This window comes from Leptosomus discolor, chromosome 9 (assembly GCF_034619465.1).
Source record: "Leptosomus discolor isolate bLepDis1 chromosome 9, bLepDis1.hap2, whole genome shotgun sequence".
Lineage (NCBI taxonomy): Eukaryota > Metazoa > Chordata > Aves > Leptosomiformes > Leptosomidae > Leptosomus > Leptosomus discolor.
In genome coordinates this window covers 20,786,227-20,800,965 of record NC_141399.1, presented here as the reverse complement: position 1 = coordinate 20,800,965, position 14,739 = coordinate 20,786,227, and the positions used below count along the sequence as shown (strand labels likewise).

General features: G+C 46.1%; 1 protein-coding gene across 1 annotated transcript; it reads left to right on the top strand.

Annotated features, from left to right (window-relative positions):
- Positions 1–7,702: 7,702 nt before the first annotated feature.
- On the top strand, positions 7,703–8,975 carry LOC147414883 (protein BTG1-like). The gene is made up of 2 exons (XM_086470099.1): positions 7,703–7,820; positions 8,000–8,975. Exons 1-2 carry the CDS (start codon positions 7,703–7,705, stop codon positions 8,350–8,352), a joined length of 471 nt encoding a protein of 156 aa, XP_086326225.1. The 3' UTR covers positions 8,353–8,975.
- Positions 8,976–14,739: the final 5,764 nt, after the last annotated feature.

The window sequence follows — 14,739 nt, the reverse complement described above, 5'->3', positions numbered from 1 at the left end:
GGAGGGGCTCCCTGACTCATCTGGCTCGCTGCAGGGGCAGACACGGTCCGTCTATGGAAAAAGTTATTCTTTCTGGTCTGTTTCTGTAATTTGCTAAATGTTCACACTGTGCACTGATCGGCATTGATGTCAACGTGTATTTTCACCACTCGCACTGATATTTAACTACGTGAATGGGGTTAGTCTGCTTAATGCTATAGTTGCTATTGTAGTAATCATATTTGCAAGCGTCTTCTGATGTCTTTTGTGTGAATGGTGTAAAGGAGCTCCTTGTGTGATAGTGTAAAACTGGTTATCAATATTCGAATGTGTGAGTGAGTGAGACACAGTGTTATTGTTATCATTATATAGAAGATATTTTGTTAACCGCACTTTGCCGCTTTTCACAAAAAAAAAAAAAAGACACGTGGGGCAGGTACCGCACAGACTGGTGAAACTACACGACATGTTGAGCGACAGCTTTATGCATGCTTTGCTGTTTTAGGCATTCCACTTGAAATTAAGACAAACAACGCACCTGCTTATGCTTCGCTTTGCACGTTTTTGCAATCTTTGGGGTATTAACCATTGTACAGGTATACCTCACTCTCCTACCTGTCAGGCAATTGTTGAGCACTCTCACCAGACACTAAAAGCAACATTGTTAAAACAAAAAGGGGGAACCCAGGGTTGGTTGCCTAATGATCAACTGATGAAAGCATTGTATGTTTTGAATTTTTTAAGTCTAGCAGGTAACAGTGAGGAGCCACCAATGTTAATACACAGCAAAGGAATAGGTTCATTCTGGGAAGGGCTTCTAGAATTGCTTTATCATTATTTTTGCCAGGAGCTGTTGGGGGCAATGCTTTGCGTGAACTATCGCATTTAGCATGCTGGACTGCTAAGAAAATTAATCTGACCTCAAGCATACTAACAGAATTGCTGGAAGATGTAGATAGTGTTAGACATGCAGTATTACAGAATAGAGCTGCTATAGATTTTTTGTTATTGGTATTAGGTCATGGGTGTGAAGATTTTGAGGGATTGTGTTGCATGAATCTTTCTGATCATTTCACAAGCATATACAAAATCTGCAAAAGAATATTAAAAAGATTGGCATTGATCGTTCTCCGCTGGACGTGTGGTTGAGTTCTTGGGGTATAAGTGAATGGTTACTACACTGGGTAAAGTATGGTATCCTTATTGTTATCATGATATTAATTGTACTGCTGATGCTACCTTGTATCCTACGGTACATAAGCTCAATGATCGAGTGGGCTGTAAAACAAGTCTGGATTGTTCAAAAAAAAAAGAAGGGGGCTGTGTGGGAGGACATTTATGAAATAAGGGACATGTGAACAATCCAGCCTTTCCAGAGAATCCGAGCTGGGACGTACCGGAACTGCTGAAAGCATAAACAACTTCCGGTGCAGGGAGCATGAACATCTTACAGGTGCAGGAGAAGAGACAGCCGCCATTAATGACGTAGTTTTAATTTCTTGAAGAAGATGGGTGTGAACATTTGTGAACATGACTTGAACATGACTCGAACATGACTCGTAATGTGGCCAATCAGGTTGGACTTTGGGCTGTTATTTGCGATGAAGCCAATCAGTATTTATTTGGTGTGGTCGAGGGTTATAAATTGCCCTGGAAACACGGAAATAAAGGTTCACTTATTAGATCACATTGATTGTGTCAGTGTCCTCATGCAGCTCCCGCAAGGAATGACCTGCAGAAGAACAGAATAACAACAAAGTAAGTCTGAGTTTGAGCTAAAAAATCCTTTGTGAAAGAAGGTTTTATGTATGGTAGTTGTTGCAGGAATTATGCAGCTATCACCTCCTAGTCCATGTTAGGAATTATGTGGATGCTGTCTCAACAGGGCTTGTCCCTAAGTCCCTGCTTGAAGAGGAGTTGCCAATCTGCTGAGTAAATAAGTGGTTTATTTGGCCAACATGCAGAGCAGCTTGAGCTGGGTGCCTCTGCAGAGGGACCCTACTGCAGATTGCGTGCCCCAATTACACCCTTACAGACAGATTTCCTGGAACATACCACACATTACCTGATACCCACATCCAGTCACTTAATTCTGGTCAGCAGTCTCTTGATTTCTTATTGGTTTTCTTGGGTGCTGGGCTGGCCGCCTTCTGAAGTTACCTCAGTCCCTTGGAATTGTTTCCTTTGTCCTTTATTTTTCATTCTGCTTGCATCTTCTGATTTTGCCTATCTTTGTATTTGTAACATTAGTTTTATCAGAAAGTTTATTCTTGGTCAGCTCTCGCAGCGGAAGGCTTTGACTACTTTAGTTTCTAGTGCGAAGCAAGGCTATTAATCCTAATAGCTCTCAACAGCAGCGGTAGCTTACCTGCTGCTTCTGTCTATGTGACGAGGCTTCTCAACTCTCAAAGCCATAGAAATATTACAGCAAATGAGGGAGGAAACCCAACAACCACAAAACCCAAAAAACCTAGAAGCTTGTGGCTTTTTAATGTGTGCGTGAGTACTTAAAATCAGTTTCTAACGAAAAATAACATATTTCAGTGGCTACTACTAAATTGTGCTGGTACAGTGTTTCCAAATTGTTGTTTAATTACCATATCCAGTGCTCTGTTACTGGAACCCCCAGTACTCTCTGAAACAGCTTATGTATATAAATGGTTAGCTTAATAATTAGCAAATAACTAGTTTCTTGATGAACCCTTCCCATTTGGTTTTCAGTACTGCTGCCTGTGGCACCATCTTCTGTCAGGGAGATGAAAGTCAAGTAGTAACTACCTATTGGTTTGTTTTTGTCTTTCTGTGGTTTGCTTACTTTGAGCCTTAAATATGAAACTTGCTGAAGAGAATACAAGGAATCAAAGTGTGACGTTAATGTTATCTGACAGCTGTGGCATCTTTTTATTTTTATAGCCAGACCTTCTTATCTGAATTGAATGTTCTACTTGGGACTAGTGGATCCAGGTGCCAGAGCTCAATCCAGCATTAATATGTGCTAGCAATGTTATAACATTAACTTCTTACTCTTGCAGTATTTTTAACTACCTTTCATTTGCTTGCTTAGAAAGCATTTCTACTCTGAACTTTACGAAAGTTTCTCACAAGTGAATTAAAACCAGATCCCTTAATGTCTGTCCTGGCATTAGCAGAACCTTGTCTGTCTGACTGACGATAGAATCAGACTGTATATAGTTGGGAATTTGTGTGTATGTTCCTATGGGCACATGCAGCCGGGAAGGGGGAAGCTCTTTAGCATTGTTTAATAACTTATGTCTGGATTTGTACAGTTCTTAGTGCTGTTAACAGTAGTGTTATGCTTATTCTGAATACTAGTAAGAATTTAACTTCAATGCAAGCATTGTTTCTTTGTCCATTATTTTAATGTCTCTGGAAATGAGTAGCTGTCTTACTGCGCTTGTGATTGTGCTATTGGGGCATTGGAAGCTTTGAAGTCATGCAGTGTAGATGTGCTTGGGGAAGTCTGTAATTGACAAATGAAAGGGAAGGGGTGTGAGGATGTGAATAAGCTGGGGAAGCACTTGAGTTAAATACCTGAAAGAACATGCAGAATAAACCCAGAGCTTGTCTTAAAGCAATGGTAAAATATTTTTTTTTGTGCAGGAATAACAATCTAGAACAAGTAACAAATCATGCCGGCTCACTCTTTTTATTTTTTTATTGCCTTTGCATAACTTAATTAGCAGGTGATGGTGGAGTCGGCTGAAATGTGGGATGATACAGTCCACGTGTACCTGGATGGCTTTACTAGTGAAGCCTCCAAAGCTGGAGAGTTGAGTTTTCTGTTCTGATTTTCAAAACACTGATTTTCAAAAGACTGAATAAAGTAAGACTGAAGTAATTGGATGACTGGTATGTCCAAGTACCAGCAGAGATTACTTTTTTTAGCTTAATTTCTAAAGTTTGGGGTACTGAACTGCAAACTGGACTTCAGTGAAGATTTATTCTACTAAAAGAATATCTTGACTTGGATCTGAGAGTTGATTGGGAGAGGAGATAGTCTAGAGCTCACAGCTGTGAGTGAGAGGAAAAGGAAGCACAAATCCACTGTCTTGTCTTGGAGAGCAGGTGAAAGAAGATTATTTTTTTCTTTGATAAAAATTCCTTTGGTTAGGCTATGAAACGGCATACAGAATTATACTCTAGCTCAGCTGTGAAGTGGGACTTTCAAACTAGGCGATACCATGTGAGTTTTGGACAAGTGTCTATAGTTTTGTCATTTGAGGTTCTTGGCCCTTTTGTCTTGGTGCTGTTGCTTGCTGTTAGAGAGGGCAAGAGACTTAATCATCTTAATTGAGTATCATCAAGTAAGGAGGCACTACGTGAGTTCTAATGTCATACCATTACAAATAATTTTGTCCAAATTGGATAGGAACTTGCTTTCTTGAAAGATTTAAACAGAATTAATCCAAGGAAGTTTTAATTCTTAAATATAGGGGGAACTTTATTTGAATGTTTCAATGTATCAGGTGGCAGAATCTAGCAAAAATAAGCTGTTGGGACTGGACTGTAATTCACTAAGAGTTGAGTGAACCAACTACCTGTCCTGCTGTTGCAGGTAACTGGGCATTCCCCTGGGAGCTCTTCCTGTGTGGGAGGAGGATTTGCTCTGTGATGAGGGGCTCTTGTACCCCTGTAATTGCAGCCTTAGTGATTTCTGATCATTAAAGGGACAGAGATTTGGGGGAAGTTCCTGTAAATTCTCAACCTGTGTTAAACTGGTTGCTAGTAACAACTAAAACATTAGCCTGACTGAGGTTTTTTTTCTTCATACATCTATTGATGGATGAATATTATCTGGTAATCTTTAAACAGCAGTAAAACTGGGTCTAATTTTTAAAGGTCTGCAGACAAGGTGTTTTACTCCTCTTAACTCCCTGGGCATGGCTTTTGCAGCTGATGAACTAGAGGTCATGTCAAGCTCTTAAAGGTGACAGGCAAGAAAGGGGAAAAGGATTAAGATGTGCAGATGGAAAAACAAGATATTACTTGGTTTCTTAAAGGTGAGATCCATCTGAAGAAGGGGTCCTCTGGCTCTTGCTGGCATAGGGCAGGCCTCGGAGGAGAATAAAGGGGCAGTTAGCTCTCCCTTAAAAAGGAAAATACAAAGTCTTAGAGCCTAACCAACAGTGTAAAGAAATCAATGTACTTTTTTTTTTTTTTTTTTTTTTTTTTTCCAAATTAGGTTTAAGACGCAAAACCAGTGAAGGGAGAGGATGTATTTAATTCAGGTCTAAGAGCAGTGTGGCCTTGGGGTTATGTGTCTGGAAAGAGATGGTGACGTGTGTTCAGTGAGAGTGAAAAGGGGACAAGCAAGATAACTGCTGTGCCTGCCTGGGGTGGGGTGGTGATGGCGCAGGTGTCCAGTGGCTGTTGGGACGATCAGGGGGTGAGGGAACGGCCAGTAGCCCGGGGTAGGAAGCCCGTGGCGGGTGGAGAAGTCCGGAGGGGTGTGTGCGATCAGAGCTGTGAATACTGCGCAGGAGCGTGCATGTCACCCATCACTTCTGTTGACTGTAAGGACTTGAGACGGGTACGGAGGGGAGGCGAGGGGAGGCGGGACCGGGCGAGGGGAGGCGGGACCGGGCGAGGGGAGGCGAGGGGAGGCGAGGGGAGGCGGGACCGGGCGAGGGGAGGCGGGACCGGGCGAGGGGAGGCGGGACCGGGCGAGGCGAGGCGAGGGGGGGCGGGACGGGACGGGGCGGGACCGGGCGAGGGGAGGGGAGGCGGGACCGGACGAGGGGAGGGGAGGCGGGACCGGGCGGGGCGGGGCGGGACCGGGCGAGGCGAGGCGGGGCGGGGCGGGGCGAGGCGAGGCGAGGCGGGGCCGAGCGAGGCGGGGCCGAGCGAGGCGAGGTGAGGGGAGGCGGGACCGGACAGGGCGGGGCGGGACAGGGCGGGACAGGGCGAGGCGGAGGCAAGGCGGGGCCGAGCGAGGCGAGAGCGAGGCGGGACCGGGCGAGGCGGGGGCGAGGCGAGGCGAGGCGGGACGGGACGGGGCGAGGCGTGACGGGGCGAGGCGAGGCGAGGTGGGACCGAGCGAGGCGAGGCGGGGCGGGACCGAGCGAGGCGGGACCGGGCGAGGCGAGGCGGGGCGGGACCGGGCGAGGCGAGGCGGGACGGGGCGAGGCGAGGCGGGACGGAGCGGGGCGAGGCAAGGTGAGGGGAGGCGAAGCGGGACCGAGCGAGGCGGGGCGAGGCGGGACCGGGCGAGGCGAGGCGAGGCGGGGCCGAGCGAGGCGAGGCGAGGCGAGGCGAGGCGGGGCTGAGCGAAGCCAGGCGGGGCCGGGCGAGGCGAGGCGAGGCGGGGCGGGGCGGGACCGGGCGAGGCGAGGCGAGGAGGGACCGGGCGAGGCGAGGCGGGACGGGGCGAGGCGAGGCGGGAAGGAGTGGGGCGAGGCGAGGCGGGACGGGGCGAGGCGAGGTGAGGCCGAGGCGGGACCGGGCGGGGCGAGGCGAGACCGAGCGAGGGGAGGTGAGGCGAGGCGAGGCGGGACCGGGCGAGGTGAGGGGTGGCGGGACCGAGCGAGGCGAGGCGAGGCGGGACGGGGCGAGGCGAGGCGTGACGGGGCGAGGCGAGGCGGGACCGAGCGAGGCGAGGCGAGGCGAGGCGGGACCGAGCGAGGCGGGGCGGGAGCGAGCGAGGCGGGACCGGGCGAGGCGAGGCGAGGCGGGACGGGGCTAGGCGAGGCGGGACGAGGCGAGGCGGGACGGGGCGAGGCGAGGCGGGGCGAGGCGAGACGGGACGGAGCGGGGCGAGGCAAGGGGAGGGGAGGCGAGGCGGGACCGAGCGAGGCGGGGCGGGACCGAGCGAGGCGGGGCGAGGCGGGGCCGAGCGAGGCGGGGCGAGGCGAGGCGGGACCGAGCGAGGCGGGGCGAGCCGGTGCCGAGCGAGGCGGGGCGAGCCGGTGCCGAGCGAGGCGGGGCGAGGCGGGACCGAGCGAAGCGAGGCGAGGCGGGGCCGAGCGAGGCGAGGCGAGGCGGGGCCGGGCGAGGCGAGGCGGGACCGGGCGAGGCGAGGCGGAGGCGAGGCGGGACCGGGCGAGGCGAGGCGGGGCGGGACCGGGCGAGGCGGGGCGGGACCGAGCGAGGCGAGGCGGGACCGGGCGAGGCGAGGCGGGGCGGGACCGAGCGAGGCGAGGCGGGACCGGGCGAGGCGAGGCGGGGCGGGACCGGGCGAGGCGAGGCGGGGCCAGGCGAGGCCGACGGAGGCGAGGCGGGGCGAGAGGGGAGGTGGCGTGAGGCGGGGCGTGGCCAGGCGAGGCGAGGCGGGAGCAGCGCCGGAGTTTCGGGCGGTCAGGGCGTGCTCGCGGTCGGCAGGCCCGCAGCGTGTTGCGGAACCGGGGCGGGGCCGGCCGGTGGCCCGGCGGAGCGAAGCCCACGCCCGGCTGCGGCGCTGTAGCGCTCTACCCTATCTTCCCCCTTGCCGCTCGGAGCCCCGCCCCGCCGCTTCTTTCGCTAACAAAACAAACACGGCCCCGCCCGTGCGGCGGCCCAATGGCTGCGGGGAGTCGCCGAGGCTGCCCCGCCCGTGCCCGCCGCCGCCATTGGGGCCTCGGCCTGGTCGTCTACGCATAGGGGCCGGGGCGGGGCGCGGCAGCGCCGCTATTGGCCGGAGGCGCGGGGGCCGGGCCGGGCGCGGCGGCGCTGGCACCTGGCTGGGGTGGAGGTGGCGGCGGCGGCGGCGAGGAGGCGCATGGCGGCCATGAGGACCGAGATATCCACGGCGGCGGCGTTCGTCACCCGCCTCCTGCGCGCCGCCGGCGGGGTCGGCGAGGAGCAGCTGCGGTGTTTCCGGGAGTGCTTGCAGGAGGCGCTGCGCGGTGAGCGGGGGCGGCGGGAGCCCGGGGGCGGCGGGAGCCCGGGGCTCTCCCCGGCCCGGCCGGTCGGCGCTATCGCCGTCTCTGCCCCGCGGGAGGCCCGGCGGAGCGCAGCCTCGGCGGGGCGGAGGCCAGTGGAGTCCTGGGGCCGCGGTAAAGCCCCTCTTTGTTCCCTCCCGCAGAGCACTACAAGCACCACTGGTTCCCCCGGGTGCCCTCCAAGGGCTCTGGGTACCGGTGCATTAGGATCAACCATAAGATGGACCCCTTGATAGGAAAGGCAGCGGGGATGATCGGACTGAGCCACGAGAGACTCTTCCAGCTCTTACCCAGCGAACTCACTCTTTGGGTTGACCCTTTTGAAGTGTCCTATCGCATAGGTGAAGATGGGTCTATCTGTGTCCTTTATGAAAGTTCCCAGCTTGGTGGGAAGACGACCAAACCGCTGGAGAGCAAGACCAGCTGTAAGGAGGAGTGGAGAATTGGCAGGTCCAGCCCTTCCAAGAGTTACAATATGATGACAGTTTCTAGTTAAAAATTGCTATTCCTTGTACAATGATGTGTGTATCCCAATCCTGTGGTAAACTTAGATGTAACTGAGGTTTTTGGGTTTCTTAATTATCTTCTTCACCCTATAGTCATTAAAGTTATAGTAGTACTGCCAAATTCTCTGTGGCCAAGGGCTAGTGTATAAAGTGGTTCTTTACACTGCATGTTACTTTCTGGATTGTGTGCTGTAAATGCACTGTACAGTCAGTTGATTGTTTTACACATTTATATTTTCAAAGAAGCTTTGGCTATTTGTAGTAAAAAGCAATATTGTAGACTCTAATGAATTTTAGTCAAGATTAACACTTGCTAAAACATTCCTCAATTTGCAGAGCAATAACATGAAGGGGGGGTGGGAAACAGGTCTAACAAGCTGCACATAAAACTTGCCAGTGATTTGTCTGCACAGACTTCTCTCAGGGTCATTCAAGTTTAACTGTGAGGCACATTACAAAAAAACCCTCTTTATTTTTCCTTTTTCAAAGCATGCATTTGTTTGAGGACTGGATTCCATCATGCCCCAGTGTTTTGACAAAAAGAATTGGGGAATTAGTTTGTCCTGTTACTTGTAGTTATTGTAGTAGAACAATAAAGGTTTGCTCAAACTGCTTTTGACTTGTTGTTTGGATTTTGGTGTCGTACATCCCTGTCCTGTCCCCACCTTCCCCCGGCTTTTTGCATTGCTCTCAAAGCTTTAGCTATTTCTCACCGTCACAGATAGCTTCACAGGTAGAAAGGTGTACCTCTGAACACTAATCTCTTTTTCAGGTCACAACAAAATGCTTGGTTTCAGTAAAGCTTGCTAGCTGTGTATCTGAGTAAAGCTGAATAGTCTGTGTAGAGCTGCATGTTTTTTTTTCCTGTGTGTGCTCTATTGGACTAAACAGACTAAATAGAAGCAGAAATACTTTTCTGACATTTGATCTATTGCAAAAAATGCTTGAGTTTATTGGGAAATGGAGTTTGTGTTTAAAATTGCAACTTAAAACCACTGAGGAAGCTACAGTGAAACTCTGATCAATAACCGTGTAACCACCTTGACTTTTCGAGAAGGTAAAAACCTGCTGTTTCTGGTGTTGTGTTGAATTCCTTCCTGTTTTGTCAGTGTCTCTAATACTGGCTGGGTACAAATTCAGTAGAAGTATCAAATACAGTAGATTTGATGTAGTAACAAAACTTCATGTTGCTGGTTTACATGGAGGCTCTTAGTATTGATATGCCAGTAAAGGATCCGATGTAGAGATACTGTGACTCCTATTCTAAGCAGCAGTGGTTTGTCATCTAGCTACAGAAGACTGCGTAGCGTCTAGCATTGCTGTTATTTTGGTAGCTTGATGTTTTGGTAGCACAGTTGCGTACTTGATGAAAGAGAGCTTTGTTTAGTGTTAGTATGTCAGGAAAAACAAATAAACCTTGCGCTATGTCAATAACATGGTAAAATATACAGCAAAGGCAGGGGCAAGTCTGGCCAAACTGGAAAGGGTAGAACTTCTGCTCTCACAAAGAGGTGTTTTGATTTGTTTATTTTTTTCTTTGTTTGTGTTAGAAAAAGCCGTGGCTTACTTCTTGCTTTTTGCCTTGTTGTCTTGGAGTCAGGCTTGTGTAGTAGTATTTGTTTAATCTTTATAAAATGCATAGTGCCATTTTCTTAGTAATTAAAAATTCGTAAAAAATGATTGTGTGATTCTAGTCTGTCACTTCAAGAAATAGGTTTCTGGGTTACTTTAACAAACAGGTGTTAAAGGTCTTGTGACAAATTGCCTTTTTATTATGTAAGATTGAAAAGCAGTTCTCATGACATTGTTCTATTCTCTTGGGCACATAGAACACGTTTTTTTTTCCTATGATAGAATTACCTGCACTGAATATTTATTTCCTTGGGAAATCTAAGGGACATATTTGATACATTTGTCAGTAATTGAGCAGAGTAACTTTAAATCTGCTGAGGGTGAGATGCCCTCTTTGATTAAATATCATTTGAAAGATAGTTGGTGTTGCTGTACATCATACAGCCTGTCTGAAAAGATGTGGTATGAATTCTTTTTAGCTTACAGTGGGTTTTACATAGTGGTAAACACTTGAAGTGAAATTAAAGATGACTTGGGACACAGGGTATTATTTCCAGCTGCTGGGTGTGGTTTGATGTGAAGTAGGGTACAGGAGGTTTTTCAGATATTCTCATCTTGCCTGACGTGTCTCGTTGTGAGAGTGGGGAAGAGCCTGGGTTAGTTCTAGCCATGGTGAATTCCATTGCTTCTTATTTGCTAATCCTACCATATCCAATGGGATATTTCACGTCTTATATAATGCCCTGTCTCAACTATCCTATGCTCTCTGCAAGTTTGATATTTATCGTTGAACAGCACATTTTTGTTAGTGTAGTTCATGTTCAGTTTAATATACTTAAGCTACATGTATAGAGTTGAAGTTACTCGGCAGGCAAGCAGGTGGAGGAGACTGGGGAACTTGAAGAAAACCCACCAAAGCAAAGCAAATAAAATACTTGAGCTGGAAGTAAATACGCTGTAATATCTGTGACATCTAGAACTACATTCTGTTGCTTTAAAAAAAATGTTGAAGACGTAGTAACAGTACAAAGGCTGTTCTGAGGAAACAGAACTTTTGGTAGTAAGCCAAGGGGGCCATTATTTGGAGGAGGTAAATATAATTAACTTTATGTTTTCCCTAAAAGGTGGTAAGTTTTGTATTCTGCCATGGCAAGAAACAAGCCAAAACCTTAAAGTATTTAAGGTGATGTACCGCAAAACTTGACCACATCTGATCAGTTGTGATTTAGAACAGAATGGTTTGGATTCCATAGGAAGAATTATTGCATGCTAGCCTCCTTGATGCAGGAAAGATATATTTGTTTGTTCTCTGGCCTGTTTGTGTGGGGGTGGGTTGGGTAAGTAAAGCTGAAGGAAGAAACATTTATAGAGGGAAAAAAACCCCGTACTTTTGCCTGTTTCTCCAAAATGTTGCCTTGCTGCAAAGACAGTTTGATAATGTTTGTCTTCATGAGTTGTAAAATCCAAATGAGAAGGAAGGTCCAGTCAGTTTACATAGCCTGACCACTGATGTACTGCAATTCATATATATTGCACCCCTGACTCATTTGCACCCAAGAATACAGAGATATACAGTTCTGGTCTGAAAACTTCAAGAGTTAATGGTATTGTCTGTATTTGTTTCAGATTTTATTACCTTTAATGTTAAGTACGTTCAAATATGAAATTTGTTATGTTTTTTAAATTTAATTTCTAAACATTGGTGTCCTTATTTCTTTATCCTCAAGTTGAAAGGTCTTTCAGTGTGGCTTCTTGTATGCACTTTGTGCTACAATCAAATTAAATCTGTTTTTTATTTAAAGGATTAAAAAGATTAAGCTTTTTAAGTTAGAGCATAAATAATTTTCTTTTAACTGGGATTTACATACATGCTTTCTGCGAACACGCATTCCATTTTTTAATATGTGCACGAGAATGTGCTCTCAAGAAATGAGTGCAGTGAACCCACTGATCCAAGTCACACCGTTCCCACCACTATTTGCCGTTCCACCAGCACTGACAGTACTGTGATTTTCACTTCACTGAGAACAATGTGAAATTACTTCAGATCCAGTACTGACATGATTGCTAAATATGAGGACTTTCGCTTAAATAATTTTTTATTCATGTAATGGATATTTTGTCTAGAATGCCATGTGGTTTAGGTGGAGTGCCTTATAAAAGCTTAAATAGTTGGTGTTATTGCAGTTGTTCACACAAAGGACAAACCCCAAGATAGTTTAACAAGGTAGCTTTTTCTGTAAAACCATGTTGACTGGCATTAATTATATTGTTATCCTTCTAATTATACTTCATATTATGAAGTGAATTAATATTTCATTAATTAACCTCCTTTTAAAATGTAAGTACTCCAACTCTCCTGCAATTATTAGTTGTTCCTTTTTATATTGGGATAAATATTTCTCTGGAGAAATTTTCTAGTTACTCTCACCTGCATTGGAAATAGGCATCAGGGTCCTGCTGATGTCCTAGGGCAGTTTTCTTGGGCATTTTTGTAGACCTTGTGGTTATGTTTTTCATTATGAAATCCTAAAAATTACTGTCTTGGTATCATCTGGTTTAGCATAGTTATATTGGAAGTATTTCATTATCCTCATGTAGTAGACAGTTACCTGCATTATCAAATACAGGTAGTCAATATTATTGAACACTTGCAGCTTTTTGCCTCACTAGCGATTTTACTGTCTTCATCTTTTCAGTACTGGAATTCATTTATGTGCTGCTGTATCTGAAAAGGTCATTGCCTTTGCATAGCTGTTTTTCTAGCTATTTTAACCAGAGATTTTCCTTTCACATTTTTAGCTTCCTTCAGGTTTTTTTTTTCTTTTTACTTCACAATAATCCGTGTATATTGGCTTTTTTCTGTCTCACCTCTTATTTTTCCCCTCTTCTTACTGGTACAGTACGGTATGTGACTCGGAACTTTGATCTCCTCTTAATTTCTGCCTTACATCGTATCAGTGTGGCATCACTACAGTCATCAGCTTGTCTTTGTGCGATTCCTCCAGGCTGATGCGTGTTGCCGTGGCAGAGTGGGAAGACTTGTATTGTTGGGTTAGTTATTATAGGGGCATTCTGCTTCTTGAGTAGTAAGGTTGATACTTTTTACGGTCACCACACTTACTTTTTATAAACTATTTTTTCTTGTGGTGCCAGAATCACTCTTGAAAATTTTTGTGCGAAGAGTACCAGGCCCTTTTGTTTTCATTGTTTTCTTGCTGGGGACTGAATTTATTCCAGTAATAACAAGTGATTTTTGCTTTCCATTATAAGGCTATGTAAAATTTTCATTGAGAAGTAAATGGCTGATTTTAGCTTGTAATTTGGGTAACTTCTTGGGGGGACAATATATTTTAATTGAAATGGAATTGCATGAAAGAATCTTTCATCTGCTTGGGAGATTCACTTTGCACTGTGAGATTCAGCTGCCCCTTGTGATCAGTATGACTAATAGATCTCTAAAAATTGTCAGGAAGTAATAAGAATGCAAATTAAGTTGTGATTTGTGACAAACTTGGGTTTATCATTATTTTAAGCTATTGGCCCCCAGATTATTGATTGTAATATTTGTATGGCCTTGTTAGCAGGGGCAGCTGTATAGTATCAGTTATTGTCATCAGTGGTTCTTAAAAATCCAGAGAAACGGAAGCTGTAAAAGAAGATAAATGTCTGTTAGGTTAAACTGCAAATCAGTCTTGAATCACTGAAAGGCAGAGGTGCAAATATCTCTTCTGATAAAATAAAGCTGTTGGGCTTCAGTAGGAAGAAGAAAAATTGTATCACAAAATGGTTCCATAATGTTTCAAGCAAACCTCTAGTGCTAAATAAATACCCAGCTTAGAAAAATTAGTTTGTAATCCTGGAGATATGCCAAGTATAAAAGTTCATCTTTGAAATGGAACACATTTTTAAAAGAAAAATGCATGTATAAAAGTACAAATGCTGTCTTTGTAGATGTTGCGGTGTAGCAGCTTTGAATATGAACATTCTAGGGCATAAACTCTTACAAACTTTATTTGTAATTCAATAGTAGCAAGTACAATCAACTTGATAAGCAATTTTTACTGTAGAGTTTCTGTAACTGCAGTATGATGTTTGGGACAGTGCAGTGTAGAGCCCAGTCGTGCAAACTTGTTGAATTGATCATCTTGCGCAGCTGGCATTACTGACTTCTGCCTCAGATGACTGCTATTACTTCTGTGGACTGTTCCCTGGACTGTCTGTTACATGAATGAAGAATGAACAAACATGCAAGAAAACTGAGGGGAAAAAAAGGTAAGTTATACCAGAAAATTCTTCTTAAAATGCCTGAATGCTGAGCCCTGGTTGTTCCAGTCGTTCTAGGCAGTCAGAAGAGCATGCAGCACAGAAGTGAGGTCATTGTATCATCAAACTACTGAACTTACTTTTATGCTAAGTGCCAACATGGAACTTGCTTTCTTCCATGGCGGCTCTGAGGAGGAAAGGAACTTGCCCATTATAAATATTTACAAATACTTAGGAATAACATTATTTGGAAGACCTAAGCTTTATTTTGCATGCTGCATATAAGTGAGTAAAATGCTGATGAGTGTTCCTAGTGTAGAACATCTTCATATGCAATTCTGTTTTAATAACCATACATGTGTATGATATGAATATGCAATTGGCACTTTGCACTAGTCTCCTACATATTATTTATGCAGCATTGTTAGCATCAAACAGTGTTACATGAATGTTTCTGTTGCAAATGTGCAACCTGAGGGTTAGATTCGCTTAAAGGCACAGGTAGGAGTGATGGAAAAGAATATAAACTATAGTGGTTT

Bases quoted from the DNA above. Each gene is read 5' to 3' on its own strand.
- LOC147414883 (XM_086470099.1), top strand. From the start codon at position 7,703: ATGAGGACCGAGATATCCACGGCGGCGGCGTTCGTCACCCGCCTCCTG. The intron at 7,821-7,999 runs GTGAGCGGGGGC...TCCCTCCCGCAG, and splicing joins CTTGCAGGAGGCGCTGCGCG to AGCACTACAAGCACCACTGG.